Below are 17,630 nucleotides of genomic sequence, written 5' to 3'. Positions count from 1 at the left end.
ACAAGCCAATTTTATCAAAAGCAGAGGCGAAAGATATTATGAGTAGGGCTTACAAAGTAACTGGAGAATATCTTGATCGTATTGTAAAGAAATATTTAGGAAATGTGGCAGAAATTGAGTATTCAGAAATTTTAAAACAAACAATCAAAGCTTTAGGCGACGCAGCATTTTCATGCCCCATATCACATTTAGTGGAAAGACTATCTCAGTATGATCACACAGTCTACGTTTATAAGTTCAATCATACTCGAATCAAATCTCTGTTTAAAAAATGGATGGGAGTTCTACACAACGAAGATTTGCATTTTGTGTTTGGAAGACCATTATTAAAACAGAAAGATTACACCGAAGAAGAAGTATTGTTTAGCAGGAGAATTATACAACTTTGGACGTCGTTCGCTAAAACTGGGTGAGCTTTAGTTTTATAATGTGTGTTTCTAAGATAAAAAAATACATAAAATATTTCATTTGAAATATTTAAATGAATAAAATATTGTAGTTTGTATTGTAAATCGTTATAAATAAACTGTGTATATTAAATACACAGTTTATTTATAATGATTTACAACTTTATTTAATATTACGTGTTCTTTATTAATCAGGATTGACTATGAGAAACTCTTATTGATCTGTTTTCGTTACTAATTATCAAAATTTGAAACTGATTTCTATGATTACACTTTATGTAAAGTATGCGTATTATATTCGATAGACAGCATTTTATAGCAAATTACATAAAAAGTAATAATTATATAGAAATATTAATTAGGCTATTCCGAAATCCTATTTTACATCAAGTATTTTTAAAAGGCTATATTACGCAATTTTATTATATGAATAAACTGTAATAATCCTTCAATAAGAAAACTTACTATTGTATAATGGTTTAAAAAATTAATATATTTTATTCACTAGGAAACCCACTTTCGATGAAATGCAGTTTGAATGGAAACAGTTCGATAAGCACCAACAGAACTTCCTTTCTCTGACTCTTGGTAATATTCGTCCTATGGAAGCAGATTTGGAAGAAAATTGCGAGTTTTGGAAGGAGATACTCAGAGAATATACAAATAAAATGTACATGTACTAATTATAAATTTGGATTTATATATGGTTATATCTTGAAACATTTAAGGTTTGAAGTTCCATTCACTATTCCTACAGAAAGAACAAATTTTTTATATAAATGTAAACACTTTACCTTCGAAAATTTCAATAAAAATGATAATATAATTTGTTTGAGTGTATAATTTTTTTTCTTTACAATGAAATTATGATTCGTGTTACGCTCTTCTAATGTTAAATAAAATACCAATGGACAAGTATTAATGCAGAGCAATTTATGTTATTAATTGTCAAGGATTGAACACAAACTACAGTAACGATATGAAACATAATTCAACTGATACATTATATATAACGCACTAAAATATGTTCTAAGAGTAAGTGTTTGATAAAATTTATGTAAATTGTAATAAAATTATTGGCATAATAATTTTAAAACTGCCTGTGAATTTTAGATATTAAAATGACACATTCCATTTTAAATTTCTCCTGTTTTGTCCTTTTTTCGCGTCTGCATAAATGTAGCGTTGGGCATCATATATTATCAGGCTGAAGATACCGTTGCCACAATATTATTATTAACTAGCAAATAAGCTCGGCGTTGTTCGGGCAAAAATTAACAATAGCGAAAATTAAGGTTTTTACATTATAGCTAATCTTACCCGTTTTCACAGAATGCAAGGATTAGATATAGTGTTTTCAGATTAATTAGAGAACTTTTAGATGGGGTAAAAATATGTTTGATTTCATGCAAAACGCAAAAAGAAAAAAAACGCATCTGCGTCTGTTAACCTTGCACGCCTCTTTCTCTTAACACTTCCGTTGTTAACACTTCCCCCCGCGTCGGAAGTGTTAAAAACCATTCCCCCGCGTGGAGAATTACGAAAAATCTCTCGTTAGTGTACGCACCGTATTAAAACGTGTCAAAAACGCAAAAAACCGCATCTAAAATAGTACATTAGAAGAACAGTTCTTCAGGGTAAGCCTTAATTCCCTCCCTCTCCCACGTGAGGAGAATTTCCAAAACTCCCTTCTTAGTGTACGTTCTCGTGACGTACTCTAACTGTGTACCTAATTCCAACTTTGAACTGCCACCCTTTTGGGCTCCGCGGTTATTATCAACCCATTGCGATTATATATACGGATAAAGTATTTTAGAAAACACATATATACATAGCGTATGACAGAAATATGTGTCCCAAATTCACAGGCCTGTACAATATAGTAGATAAAAAATGCAGGGGCTTTTGCATCTAAAGTATATATATTTAAGTCGTGAGAAGAATATAAAACTCTTAGAAAAAACTGGTCTTAATGCATGAGGAAAACTTTAATGAAATATTTTTTGTAATTAGAACACAAATCAATTATTGTATTTATTCAGACACTTCGCAAATTTGATTATTAAATTTTATTCAGTTGATACGTGTTCATTGTATTTTTACACGTTTCTGGCATTTCTTGCCCCTCTTCAGCCAACTGAAATAAAAGTTCAGAAGTTACAACAGTTTTATAAACAAACAAATAAGGTCATGTTTCCAAAACATACCTTTTTGATTACAGATTACTGAAAGTTAAAATCATAAAATTTCTCTGCACATTTAACTTGTTATCCATCAAATTACAAATGTTTGTAAGGTTTGTACCTTTAAAACACCTTTACACGCACGACTTCTTATTATCTAAAAAACGTTTTTTAAAAATTTTATATATTTGACTTCATATTATCTAAAGATTTTACATTAATTATCTTGTATACAACTATTTTGATAACAATACTACAAATTACGTACCTAGTTATTCATTTTGAAATGTTATAAAATTTAAACAATTTTAAAATTTTTTCTTATACATTTATTATCACGTTTAAATCTATTTAAAAACAATACCAAAATTTACATACTCATCTTTCATCTAAATCAGTGTTTCTCAACGGGGGCGATATCGCCCCCATGTGGGCGTTTTTCCATGTTGAGGGGGCGATTTGTAACCATTTATATTTTGGGTGACGAAAAACAATATTCTGGGCGATATAGTAAAACATTATATTAAGAATAATTAGATATTTTATTCGTTATATCGTACAATAATTAAACAAATAACATTATACTAGTCACTAGTCTATTCAACGTAGTACGAATTTGGCGTTAGCCTTGGCCCTCGGCATCGGAATTTTGAAGTGAAGGGGCGATACTACGTAACGGTTTTATTGAAGGGGGCGATACTACGTTGAAGGGGGCGACGATTCGTTACAGGTTGAGAAACACTGATCTAAATCCTTTCCCCCTTCAAGTTGAGCTTGCTCACAGTCACATGACGAGTTGGCCACCTTGTGGCGACATTTTTTTAAAAATAATATTTAACATATTTTTTTACATAGGGATATTTTTAAAAAAGGTTTCTAATTTTATAAGATATTGATGGATAACAAGTTAAATGGGCAAAGAAATTTTATGATTTTAACTTTCAGTAATCTGTAATCAAAAAGGCATGTTTTGGAAAACATGACCTTATTTGTTTATTTATAAAACTGTTGTAACTTGTGAACTTTTATTTTAGTTGGCTGAAGAGGGACAAGGAACGCCCGAAACGTGTAAAAATACAATGAACACGTATCAACTGAATAAAATTTAATAATGCGATTTGCGAAGTGTCTGAATAAATACAATAATTGATTTATGTTCGAATTACTAAAAATTATTGGCACAGTTTAAAAAATACCAGAAATATTTTTATTTTTATTTATATAAATTTAAACTGTGAGTAATTTTTACATTGTATAACACTATCCGTTTTTTTAACAAAATGGGTCTTACTTAAACGATGTACTGTACGTCCCTTGACCTGTAGGTATCCTGCAGATGCTTCTACAACGCTCAAAAATTGCATTTTTAGTTTCTTGTTTCCTTTTATATGAAGCTAAGCCCAATGTGTTATGACAGACTGTCAAAGGTGATTGTCTCGAGTTTTTTCTGTTACCAATCAAATGTACTGTACCTAGATATGTAAAGATAATGGGTTTAACGCAATTAGACAATAATTATTCATGTTATAAAAATTCATAAAAACATAATATTTTTTATTTTATGTAACATGTTATGTTTATTTTTCACTATATATAGTACAGGAAGGTCTATCGACTTTCACTCGAATTAACATTTCAAAGCGTATAACAGAATAGACTTCTTAGGTAAGTCTTCCATTCAAAATTTAATGTTAAAATTTATTTATTTATTTTGAATATACGACAATTTCTTGTTTTATACAGTAATTTTGATTTACAGTAAAGTATAAATTTTTCATTAAGAATAGTCATATTTAACCAGCATTTCTCTGTAATGAATGTAATTAACTAAGCACAATACATTTAAATGCGATTTATTAATTATATTTCGTAAAATGGAATACAAGGTAAATTGTGTAATCTTCTTTAATAATAAATATTCATTGTTGCAAGATGTCGATATTATATGCAAATTATTACTAACAAATTAGCATAACATTAGTAACGCACAGTGACTATAATACAGAAAATAGTTGTTATAAAATAAGAGTTTGAAATTGTAAGGAACATTCAAATATATTGACTATAATTAAGTTAAGAGGAATTCGTGATAAAAGTGACCGACTTTTTCATTGACTGATTATTATTTATTGACTGATTTTTTCATTGACTGATTATTATATATAATTATTTCTTACAATATTAATAGTTTATTATAGTACGAGCAATCAACTGTAACAGGAAGATCTTGGCGAAGTTCAATAAACTTAATTGTCCAATGTGATAGATGTATTAATAGAACAGTAATAAACTGATGATAATTTGTAAAAAATAAAAATCTCTTTTTAATATTTATCAGATTAGTTAAACGTTCGATTAGTAAAAAAAAACAAATTTATTTTTAAACTTTTTACATACATATATAAAATTAATGTTTACATTTGGGGAAAATTTGATCTCACTATTGGAGAAATTTTATTTTTTGGAATAAATAGATGATGGTTTGGCAAAAATCTGATTCATTCCCCTTGTCCGAGAGCAATTCATTTATTTACATACTCATTAATGATATCCTCCTACAGATACACCTCCTCCACCTTTATTTCCTCCTAAACCCACTCCTTTTTCTAGCACCACGCCGAAAACTACACGACCGTTTAAATTCACTTTTGGTTTGGGCAAAAATGGTAAGAATAAACTTTTGATCACACTAAATGGTTCTACGTGATGGCCGCCATGGGAATGATAATCTGATCCTCCGTAGCCACCCTGATTAGATCCAAATGTTATAGTCACTCCCTTGGGTGCTTCATATCCTTGACCGTATCCACCGTCTTCGACACTCCCCCATCGATTAGAATCGTATCCTTAAGCTTCACGATTTCGTTTATGAATTGCAGCGGGAGGCGGATGCTGTGGAGGCAGTTGTTCAGGTTGATGGAAGTAAGGCACTGCTTGTTGCGATGCTTGCTTTGGTATATATCCATGGCTCTGCTCAAAATTGGGCGGAGGATGATGTGGCCTCAAATGTGGTGGCGGCGGAGCATACTGTTGTTGTTGTGGTGGCGGTGGTGGAGAGTGATGTTGTTGAGGTCTTGCCGATGGAAAGTGAGGTTGTGGCTGATGTTTTTGCGGCAAATGATGCTGATTATAGTAGGACTTGGGTGGATTGACAGGTTGTTGTTGTATTTGCACTTGTTGTTGCTGTTGTATTTGCACTTGTTGTTGTTGTTGTTGTTGTTGTGGAGCATAATTACCACCATTATTTGCAGGATAATAAGTACGAACACCCTGATCATCAAAATTATCACTAGAACGCTTTGGACCATTTTTTGGTTGCGGTGTTCTACGACCAACATCAGGTTTTTTAGATGTTGGTATTACTTCTTCCTCTTCAACTGTTGTTGTTTCTTCTTCGTCGTCGTCTTCCACTTCTAAAGAATTTAGAAGTGAAAGAATTTAGAAGTGGAAATTTTATTTGTATCCTCTTTTTGTTCATTAGTTAGAGAACCAGGTATAGGTACCACAAATATCTTATTACCGGATTCTCTAGATGCTGAAATTATTCTGGACAAAAATTCATTCATATCTGTAACCGCTAAGGGAGGTTTAGTCGTCGTAGATTTGGTTGGTGCTGTCGTGGTGGATTTCTGTTCCGGTATTACCATATGCATTACATAGGATGGACTTTCCACTTCAGTTTTTGCAGTAGATGAACTTTCTACATGTAGATTATCTAATAACTGATTTACCCTTCCTCCAACTGGAAGTCTGCCGTCATACATATTATCACTTCTCTCTTGTAGAACGGGATCTTCTAAAGATTCGTCCTGTNCGAACAGTTCGGATACCGAACAAATCGGATAACGAATACTTTTGTCAAAGACTTTTATGATCAGACAATGAACACATGTTCAGATAATGAACACTTTACTGAACAAACATAAAAAGAAGCGACGGAAAATAACGAATACCGATTGATTTTCCCTTGTCTTCAGGTAACAATTCGAAACCTTTTGGAGCATGGGAGACGTCAGTATCGACGCTCAACCCGATACTGATCGGTTAGTATCCTCCAAATTTTGAAACTTTTCCTTGTAATTCTAGTTTTGTTTACCTTTCTGGCAAATAATTCTTTATAGTCTTCGCGAGACTGTTGGACGGGCACTTGTTAACATTTTCATCGGGATTTATTTATGAAAGGTGAAATTTTAACTATCCCATCGGATATTTGATAATGTTTTAATACCAAATTTCAAATTTTATCTGGGCTTTCCATTTAAATAATTTTTTGTGGGTTAGTTGATTTCTGTTCTCTGAATTTTTGTAAGTGCTTTTCTGAACTTTGTATTTAAAAAAGAAACTGATAATATTATAGAGCCTAAAAAGAGGAGTGTCAAGAACTGTGCTCACCGTAGAAACCAAGTAAGAGATAATAGCCAAGGTAGAAAGTGGGCACAAGATGTCTGATGTTGCTAGGCAGTATGGCTTGAATAGATCTACAGTAAGCACAATCTTAGCTATGAAAGATATATCAAGAAGTCTCAAGCTACTACCGGAGTAATGAAAATTACATCTGAGAAATAAAGAACATTTTAGAGCTCATAATGGAAACTGATCTGACAACAGAAGAACTCCAAGAGCTCTCAAATGAACAACACCAAGAAACTCAGTGAGATATGTTTTCTTTTGAAAGATCTGCTACTAAAGATCTTTTGAAAAAGTGGGAGGATGTCAGAATGATCATCCAAGTGGCATCCAAACCAGAATAAGGTTAATGGGGTTGGGGATCTCTACAGTTACAATACTATTAATTACTTCCAAAAAATCCTGAAAAGAGAAAAGCAATTGACATTGGACAGATTCTTTAACCCCTATAAATGGAAAAACATGACTAATAAAAATGCAAGACTGCATATATATGTATTTTTACTATTACATATAAATAAACGTAATAAATAAAAAACATCCAAAAATAAAAAAGTATATATTTTTTTTATTTTTTAGTCTCTCCGGAATGAATTAATCAAATTCCCATAAAAATCTATGGGAAATTGATAATCGGTTAACGAACAATTCGGATAATGAACAAAGTCTTGGAACAGATTATGTTTGTTAACTGATCACCCACTGTACTTGATGCTAGAGATAGCATTCTAGATATGTGAGGTCAGCAGACCTTGAATAACCTTGGATGTTTTGCCATGTGTCAAATTTAGTAACATCTATGGGATGACCATCAAAGTTTTTTAGTTTGAATTATTGTTTTAATGAAAAAAAATTTTTTGGAAATAATTTTAAACATAAAATACTATAATTAATAATAAATTATGTCTTATATAAAAAGTTTTGAAATCTATATATATAAAAATGAATGTATGTCTATCTGTTCTTCATGCATTACTACACCATTTATCCGACTGCCATGAAACTTTGGGAAGTTGTTTAATATACTCCCGTAAAGGTTTCTGGCATAGTACATTTATCCTACGATAGATGGTGCACGTGTATACGAGCATTTCATCGTGAGCATTTCAGCACGGTTAGGAGTTGAAACTTGAAATTTGGTACACAGTTAGGGTACGTCACGAGAATGCACACTAACAAGGGATTTTTTGAAATTTCCTCCCTGCGGGGAAAGGGACAGGATTAAGGCTTCAACAATGGAAGTGTTAAGAGAAAGCAACGTGCAAGATTTACAGGCGCAGATGCAGTTTTTCGTTAAATGCGTTAAATCGAATATAATTTTAGACCCATCTAAAAATTTTCTAATTAGTCTGGAAACAGGAGAACCTAATTCTTGCATTCTGTGAAAATGGGTAAGATTGGCTGTAATGTAATAATCTTAATCTTTGCTATCGTTACTTTTTGCCCAAGCAACGCCTGGCTTATCTGCTAGTTACAAAGTAAAATTTGCATACTGGATAACTTCTGATATATTAACATGGATTTCATGTGCAATATATGAAGGACAAAGCTTTAAGGTGTAGAAAATAAAATATAGATGAATTTATAAGCTTTATATAACAAATCTTATTTGCAAAATGATATCAAATTATTATACGTTGGCATTGCATCATCTGTAATAATATACAAGAAGTCATCTAAAATTCATAACTCATCACATGTTCTAATATATAGATTTAACCAGGATTGGAGTTGGAGTCATGGAGTTTTTGTTGTTTTAGTCAGAGTTGTCAAAAGTCTGCCAATTCTAGATGTGTGTGGGGGCACGATTTAGTTCAACCACTTTGAAGCTTAATAACTCCTGTGTTGAACCATCTGACTCCAATTCAAAATCCACAGAAGTTATTAAGTATCAAACAGAGAGAACAAAATTGTGTCCCCCCACACACATTGTAACACATCCATATACACAAAAAAAAAACCCAAATCTTTTGCATAGCTTGATATTTCAAGGTGTCCTGAGTCCAAAAATGTAAAAATTTCAGAGGAGTTATTTTTTTTTTACTAATTGCTATACTTTCCCTCTGTTATATATAACAGCCAGGAAGTAAAAATTATCAAATACATATTGATACATTGACTTTGTCATTACTTAGAGAAGTCTTTTAGCTTAGGAATAAAATAGTTTCTACATGCTATCTTTATTAGAACTCTATTTATTGAACCTTTTATTCTGAGGTCACATGATGACATCAGAATTCCTGGGCCTATTTTGGTAACAAGTCCTCACCTGGTCGGAGTTGGATGGTAAGGCAAAGTCGGAGTCAGTAGATTTTTAAACGACTCTAAAGCCCTGGATTTAACATTAAAAACTTACCACTTTAATTTAAATGAAACAGACAAGAGGGTCTTCCTTTATAATCAGTTACATGAGTTAATAATTTATGTTAACAACTGCTACTTTACAACCAGTTGAAACTATAAATTAACAAACACTAATAATAACCTAATAACCCAGCAACAATATTTTAAACAAAGTGTGAATATTTTTGCCCATGTTGAATGGGCATCATCAGGCAACAAACTGTTGAGAAAACACTGAGGATTGCCGAATGTGTGTAGGAGGAAGGGCTGCATGATGTAAGTTGAGAGGAGAGGGGGGAAGGAAGAGGGGTCACACAATTGCCTCTCCTCCACAACACCAAAGACGATCCCAACAAGGATCATATGCCAGGCATCTTCAGTATCCCCATCTTTAATCATTGTTACNTCGTGTTTGGAAGACCATTATTAAAACAGAAAGATTACACCGAAGAAGAAGTATTGTTTAGCAGGAGAATTATACAACTTTGGACGTCGTTCGCTAAAACTGGGTGAGCTTTAGTTTTATAATGTGTGTTTCTAAGATAAAAAAATACATAAAATATTTCATTTGAAATATTTAAATGAATAAAATATTGTAGTTTGTATTGTAAATCGTTATAAATAAACTGTGTATATTAAATACACAGTTTATTTATAATGATTTACAACTTTATTTAATATTACGTGTTCTTTATTAATCAGGATTGACTATGAGAAACTCTTATTGATCTGTTTTCGTTACTAATTATCAAAATTTGAAACTGATTTCTATGATTACACTTTATGTAAAGTATGCGTATTATATTCGATAGACAGCATTTTATAGCAAATTACATAAAAAGTAATAATTATATAGAAATATTAATTAGGCTATTCCGAAATCCTATTTTACATCAAGTATTTTTAAAAGGCTATATTACGCAATTTTATTATATGAATAAACTGTAATAATCCTTCAATAAGAAAACTTACTATTGTATAATGGTTTAAAAAATTAATATATTTTATTCACTAGGAAACCCACTTTCGATGAAATGCAGTTTGAATGGAAACAGTTCGATAAGCACCAACAGAACTTCCTTTCTCTGACTCTTGGTAATATTCGTCCTATGGAAGCAGATTTGGAAGAAAATTGCGAGTTTTGGAAGGAGATACTCAGAGAATATACAAATAAAATGTACATGTACTAATTATAAATTTGGATTTATATATGGTTATATCTTGAAACATTTAAGGTTTGAAGTTCCATTCACTATTCCTACAGAAAGAACAAATTTTTTATATAAATGTAAACACTTTACCTTCGAAAATTTCAATAAAAATGATAATATAATTTGTTTGAGTGTATAATTTTTTTTCTTTACAATGAAATTATGATTCGTGTTACGCTCTTCTAATGTTAAATAAAATACCAATGGACAAGTATTAATGCAGAGCAATTTATGTTATTAATTGTCAAGGATTGAACACAAACTACAGTAACGATATGAAACATAATTCAACTGATACATTATATATAACGCACTAAAATATGTTCTAAGAGTAAGTGTTTGATAAAATTTATGTAAATTGTAATAAAATTATTGGCATAATAATTTTAAAACTGCCTGTGAATTTTAGATATTAAAATGACACATTCCATTTTAAATTTCTCCTGTTTTGTCCTTTTTTCGCGTCTGCATAAATGTAGCGTTGGGCATCATATATTATCAGGCTGAAGATACCGTTGCCACAATATTATTATTAACTAGCAAATAAGCTCGGCGTTGTTCGGGCAAAAATTAACAATAGCGAAAATTAAGGTTTTTACATTATAGCTAATCTTACCCGTTTTCACAGAATGCAAGGATTAGATATAGTGTTTTCAGATTAATTAGAGAACTTTTAGATGGGGTAAAAATATGTTTGATTTCATGCAAAACGCAAAAAGAAAAAAAACGCATCTGCGTCTGTTAACCTTGCACGCCTCTTTCTCTTAACACTTCCGTTGTTAACACTTCCCCCCGCGTCGGAAGTGTTAAAAACCATTCCCCCGCGTGGAGAATTACGAAAAATCTCTCGTTAGTGTACGCACCGTATTAAAACGTGTCAAAAACGCAAAAAACCGCATCTAAAATAGTACATTAGAAGAACAGTTCTTCAGGGTAAGCCTTAATTCCCTCCCTCTCCCACGTGAGGAGAATTTCCAAAACTCCCTTCTTAGTGTACGTTCTCGTGACGTACTCTAACTGTGTACCTAATTCCAACTTTGAACTGCCACCCTTTTGGGCTCCGCGGTTATTATCAACCCATTGCGATTATATATACGGATAAAGTATTTTAGAAAACACATATATACATAGCGTATGACAGAAATATGTGTCCCAAATTCACAGGCCTGTACAATATAGTAGATAAAAAATGCAGGGGCTTTTGCATCTAAAGTATATATATTTAAGTCGTGAGAAGAATATAAAACTCTTAGAAAAAACTGGTCTTAATGCATGAGGAAAACTTTAATGAAATATTTTTTGTAATTAGAACACAAATCAATTATTGTATTTATTCAGACACTTCGCAAATTTGATTATTAAATTTTATTCAGTTGATACGTGTTCATTGTATTTTTACACGTTTCTGGCATTTCTTGCCCCTCTTCAGCCAACTGAAATAAAAGTTCAGAAGTTACAACAGTTTTATAAACAAACAAATAAGGTCATGTTTCCAAAACATACCTTTTTGATTACAGATTACTGAAAGTTAAAATCATAAAATTTCTCTGCACATTTAACTTGTTATCCATCAAATTACAAATGTTTGTAAGGTTTGTACCTTTAAAACACCTTTACACGCACGACTTCTTATTATCTAAAAAACGTTTTTTAAAAATTTTATATATTTGACTTCATATTATCTAAAGATTTTACATTAATTATCTTGTATACAACTATTTTGATAACAATACTACAAATTACGTACCTAGTTATTCATTTTGAAATGTTATAAAATTTAAACAATTTTAAAATTTTTTCTTATACATTTATTATCACGTTTAAATCTATTTAAAAACAATACCAAAATTTACATACTCATCTTTCATCTAAATCAGTGTTTCTCAACGGGGGCGATATCGCCCCCATGTGGGCGTTTTTCCATGTTGAGGGGGCGATTTGTAACCATTTATATTTTGGGTGACGAAAAACAATATTCTGGGCGATATAGTAAAACATTATATTAAGAATAATTAGATATTTTATTCGTTATATCGTACAATAATTAAACAAATAACATTATACTAGTCACTAGTCTATTCAACGTAGTACGAATTTGGCGTTAGCCTTGGCCCTCGGCATCGGAATTTTGAAGTGAAGGGGCGATACTACGTAACGGTTTTATTGAAGGGGGCGATACTACGTTGAAGGGGGCGACGATTCGTTACAGGTTGAGAAACACTGATCTAAATCCTTTCCCCCTTCAAGTTGAGCTTGCTCACAGTCACATGACGAGTTGGCCACCTTGTGGCGACATTTTTTTAAAAATAATATTTAACATATTTTTTTACATAGGGATATTTTTAAAAAAGGTTTCTAATTTTATAAGATATTGATGGATAACAAGTTAAATGGGCAAAGAAATTTTATGATTTTAACTTTCAGTAATCTGTAATCAAAAAGGCATGTTTTGGAAAACATGACCTTATTTGTTTATTTATAAAACTGTTGTAACTTGTGAACTTTTATTTTAGTTGGCTGAAGAGGGACAAGGAACGCCCGAAACGTGTAAAAATACAATGAACACGTATCAACTGAATAAAATTTAATAATGCGATTTGCGAAGTGTCTGAATAAATACAATAATTGATTTATGTTCGAATTACTAAAAATTATTGGCACAGTTTAAAAAATACCAGAAATATTTTTATTTTTATTTATATAAATTTAAACTGTGAGTAATTTTTACATTGTATAACACTATCCGTTTTTTTAACAAAATGGGTCTTACTTAAACGATGTACTGTACGTCCCTTGACCTGTAGGTATCCTGCAGATGCTTCTACAACGCTCAAAAATTGCATTTTTAGTTTCTTGTTTCCTTTTATATGAAGCTAAGCCCAATGTGTTATGACAGACTGTCAAAGGTGATTGTCTCGAGTTTTTTCTGTTACCAATCAAATGTACTGTACCTAGATATGTAAAGATAATGGGTTTAACGCAATTAGACAATAATTATTCATGTTATAAAAATTCATAAAAACATAATATTTTTTATTTTATGTAACATGTTATGTTTATTTTTCACTATATATAGTACAGGAAGGTCTATCGACTTTCACTCGAATTAACATTTCAAAGCGTATAACAGAATAGACTTCTTAGGTAAGTCTTCCATTCAAAATTTAATGTTAAAATTTATTTATTTATTTTGAATATACGACAATTTCTTGTTTTATACAGTAATTTTGATTTACAGTAAAGTATAAATTTTTCATTAAGAATAGTCATATTTAACCAGCATTTCTCTGTAATGAATGTAATTAACTAAGCACAATACATTTAAATGCGATTTATTAATTATATTTCGTAAAATGGAATACAAGGTAAATTGTGTAATCTTCTTTAATAATAAATATTCATTGTTGCAAGATGTCGATATTATATGCAAATTATTACTAACAAATTAGCATAACATTAGTAACGCACAGTGACTATAATACAGAAAATAGTTGTTATAAAATAAGAGTTTGAAATTGTAAGGAACATTCAAATATATTGACTATAATTAAGTTAAGAGGAATTCGTGATAAAAGTGACCGACTTTTTCATTGACTGATTATTATTTATTGACTGATTTTTTCATTGACTGATTATTATATATAATTATTTCTTACAATATTAATAGTTTATTATAGTACGAGCAATCAACTGTAACAGGAAGATCTTGGCGAAGTTCAATAAACTTAATTGTCCAATGTGATAGATGTATTAATAGAACAGTAATAAACTGATGATAATTTGTAAAAAATAAAAATCTCTTTTTAATATTTATCAGATTAGTTAAACGTTCGATTAGTAAAAAAAAACAAATTTATTTTTAAACTTTTTACATACATATATAAAATTAATGTTTACATTTGGGGAAAATTTGATCTCACTATTGGAGAAATTTTATTTTTTGGAATAAATAGATGATGGTTTGGCAAAAATCTGATTCATTCCCCTTGTCCGAGAGCAATTCATTTATTTACATACTCATTAATGATATCCTCCTACAGATACACCTCCTCCACCTTTATTTCCTCCTAAACCCACTCCTTTTTCTAGCACCACGCCAAAAACTACACGACCGTTTAAATTCACTTTTGGTTTAGGCAAAAATGGTAAGAATAAACTTTTGATCACACTAAATGGTTCTACGTGATGGCCGCCATGGGAATGATAATCTGATCCTCCGTAGCCACCCTGATTAGATCCAAATGTTATAGTCACTCCCTTGGGTGCTTCATATCCTTGACCGTATCCACCGTCTTCGACACTCCCCCATCGATTAGAATCGTATCCTTGAGCTTCACGATTTGGTTTATGAATTGCAGCGGGAGGCGGATGCTGTGGAGGCAGTTGTTCAGGTTGATGGAAGTAAGGCACTGCTTGTTGCGATGCTTGCTTTGGTATATATCCATGGCTCTGCTCAAAATTGGGCGGAGGATGATGTGGCCTCAAATGTGGTGGCGGCGGAGCATACTGTTGTTGTTGTGGTGGCGGTGGTGGAGAGTGATGTTGTTGAGGTCTTGCCGATGGAAAGTGAGGTTGTGGCTGATGTTTTTGCGGCAAATGATGCTGATTATAGTAGGACTTGGGTGGATTGACAGGTTGTTGTTGTATTTGCACTTGTTGTTGCTGTTGTATTTGCACTTGTTGTTGTTGTTGTGGAGCATAATTACCACCATTATTTGCAGGATAATAAGTACGAACACCCTGATCATCAAAATTATCACTAGAACGCTTTGGACCATTTTTTGGTTGCTGTGTTCTACGTCCAACATCAGGTTTTTTAGATGTTGGTATTACTTCTTCCTCTTCAACTGTTGTTGTTTCTTCATCGTCATCGTCTTCCACAAAGAATTTAGAAGTGGAAATTTTATTTGTATCCTCTTTTTGTTCATTAGTTAGAGAACCAGGTATAGGTACCACAAATATCTTATTACCGGATTCTCTAGAGGCTGAAATTATTCTGGACAAAAAGTCATTCATATCTGTAACCGCTAAGGGAGGTTTAGTTGTTGTAGATTTGGTTGGTGCTGTCGTGGTGGATTTCTGTTCCGGTATTACCATATGCATTACATAGGATGGACTTTCCACTTCAGTTTTTGCAGTAGATGAACTTTCTACATGTAGATTATCTAATAACTGATTTACCCTTCCTCCAACTGGAAGTCTGCCGTCATACATATTATCACTTCTCTCTTGTAGAACGGGATCTTCTAAAGATTCGTCCTATAAGAAGAATACTATTTGAGACAACAAATAATAATATCCACTATATGTATATAATGCAATCACAATTATTGTGTATGTATTTTATTTTTGTACAGATCATTTTAATGTAGAAATCATTGATGGATTGTTTGTAATGTCAAATTTAATGTTATGCAAACTTGGCACTTAAAAAGGATTTTCACAAAAAACTTCAGAGATAATTAGAATTAACTATGAAAGGGTTGCATACAACTTGAATAAAATTGCATATTTAACTATGGTGTACCCATTGTTAAGTATAGCAATTTTTCTTTGTGATACTAAAAGTAAATAAACTTTAAAAACTTTACTAACATTTTTGCCATTTAATGAGTTTAATGATATTAAAGTATGTGATAAATTGATGTCTATGTTAACTTGTTAAGCTTGAAAATGCACTGTTATGTATGACCAATAAAATTATTGTATATTTCTTATTTGCATTTCATTTCTAACCTACTTTGTGTTAGTGGTCAACTTATAAGACAAGTATAAAACTTGTCTTATAAGTTGACCATTAACTTTAAACTGGAATTTTGAGTTAAAAACTCATTAGATTGATTTAAATGTTTAATTTTGTGATAATTAACAGAATATTTCAACTGGAAGTATTATATAAGTTCTATCTCATTGTAAACTTTCAAGAATATCTTGATCTTTTGCCTTTCCAATCATTCTTTTGATCAAAGGATCAAGCCAGTGGAAATAAATCAAAATGGAGAGAAAGTTGCTTTTGAAGAGCATTGCGATTTTAACACGTTCATAGCTGATTTCAATGCAGATTTCCCTACCAATATGCTGAATTTTTTTAATATATTTTTTTAAATCTTAATATGCATGCTAAAAGTGTCAAAGGAATTTTTGCTGTTGCATTTTTTCCTGCAAAAAAATAGGGTGTGACACTTGTATTGATAAATAATTAACATACAGAATGCTAATACAAACCAATGGATGAAGTTTACAATAAATGTTAAAAATATATTTTCTTTGTTATAAATGAACAAAAAAATTTTCCAAATATGTCAAGAGTACAGCTCAAACTTATACGATTATACTGTATTGGATGACCCAGCTGTTAAGGTTATAGCCTGTTGGCAGGGAATCGGGAATGAATCTGGATGGGTCAAATAAAAAAAATTATATATATATATGTATACAGTATTTGTTTTATTGATTCTCTCCATTTTGTGGGCACTAAGAGGATTTGTTGATCAAGCCCACAATCAGTGGCTGGGTGGCAAGAAACAGCCCAACATACATGGTACTATCATCCTTCTAAAAAAGTCCTGCAGTTTTTTGACTCATCCAGATTCATTATATTATATTATACACACACACACAATAGTAATTATTTTTATGGTAAGTAAAATTCTTTGTTCTTTTACTATTTATGTATTTTGTGCATTATTTTTGTTTATATTGTTGAGTTCGACCTATTTACAACATTGCATTGTTAACATTTATAAGAGAGCTACTTGCATTTGCAAAATGATGGAATGAAATGTTTTTGTATGTTAGTTTTTTGATTAGGATATGCAGAAGTGATCATTATTTTAGTCATTTTGGCAAAACTCACAGAAATGCATACTGGGTGTCCCATATGCAGACCTGATGAGAGTTGAAGATATTGCTGTAATAATGGGACTTGGATTCATGTAGGGAGCCTGAGAGCCCTCTTTTTTAAGTAAATTTATTTGTTTCTTTGAAAGGACATTACTATGGTCTATGGAAGAGGGAATGTGGAAAAAATCTTCCCAAACTATAAAGATTATTAGGTTGGATGGGATAGGTGGAAAATG

At 31.5% G+C, this 17,630-nt stretch overlaps 2 protein-coding genes across 3 annotated transcripts in view; both read left to right on the top strand.

Annotated features, from left to right (window-relative positions):
• LOC111630680 (COP9 signalosome complex subunit 3-like) overlaps positions 1–17,630 on the top strand; it is a 49,767-nt gene that overhangs the window by 25,748 nt on the left and 6,389 nt on the right. The window lies entirely within an intron of this gene.
• LOC111630682 (acetylcholinesterase-like) lies at positions 13–1,142 on the top strand. Its single transcript, XM_023374821.1, has 2 exons — positions 13–409; positions 916–1,142. Exons 1-2 carry the CDS (start codon positions 39–41, stop codon positions 1,088–1,090), a joined length of 546 nt encoding a protein of 181 aa, XP_023230589.1. The 5' UTR covers positions 13–38; the 3' UTR covers positions 1,091–1,142.

The sequence above is a fragment of the Centruroides sculpturatus genome, unplaced genomic scaffold (assembly GCF_000671375.1).
Source record: "Centruroides sculpturatus isolate CEXI.00-Female unplaced genomic scaffold, Cexi_2.0 scaffold575, whole genome shotgun sequence".
NCBI lineage: Eukaryota > Metazoa > Arthropoda > Arachnida > Scorpiones > Buthidae > Centruroides > Centruroides sculpturatus.
The sequence above is the reverse complement of the archived record's forward strand: the minus strand, read 5'-3'. Positions and strand labels throughout refer to the sequence as shown.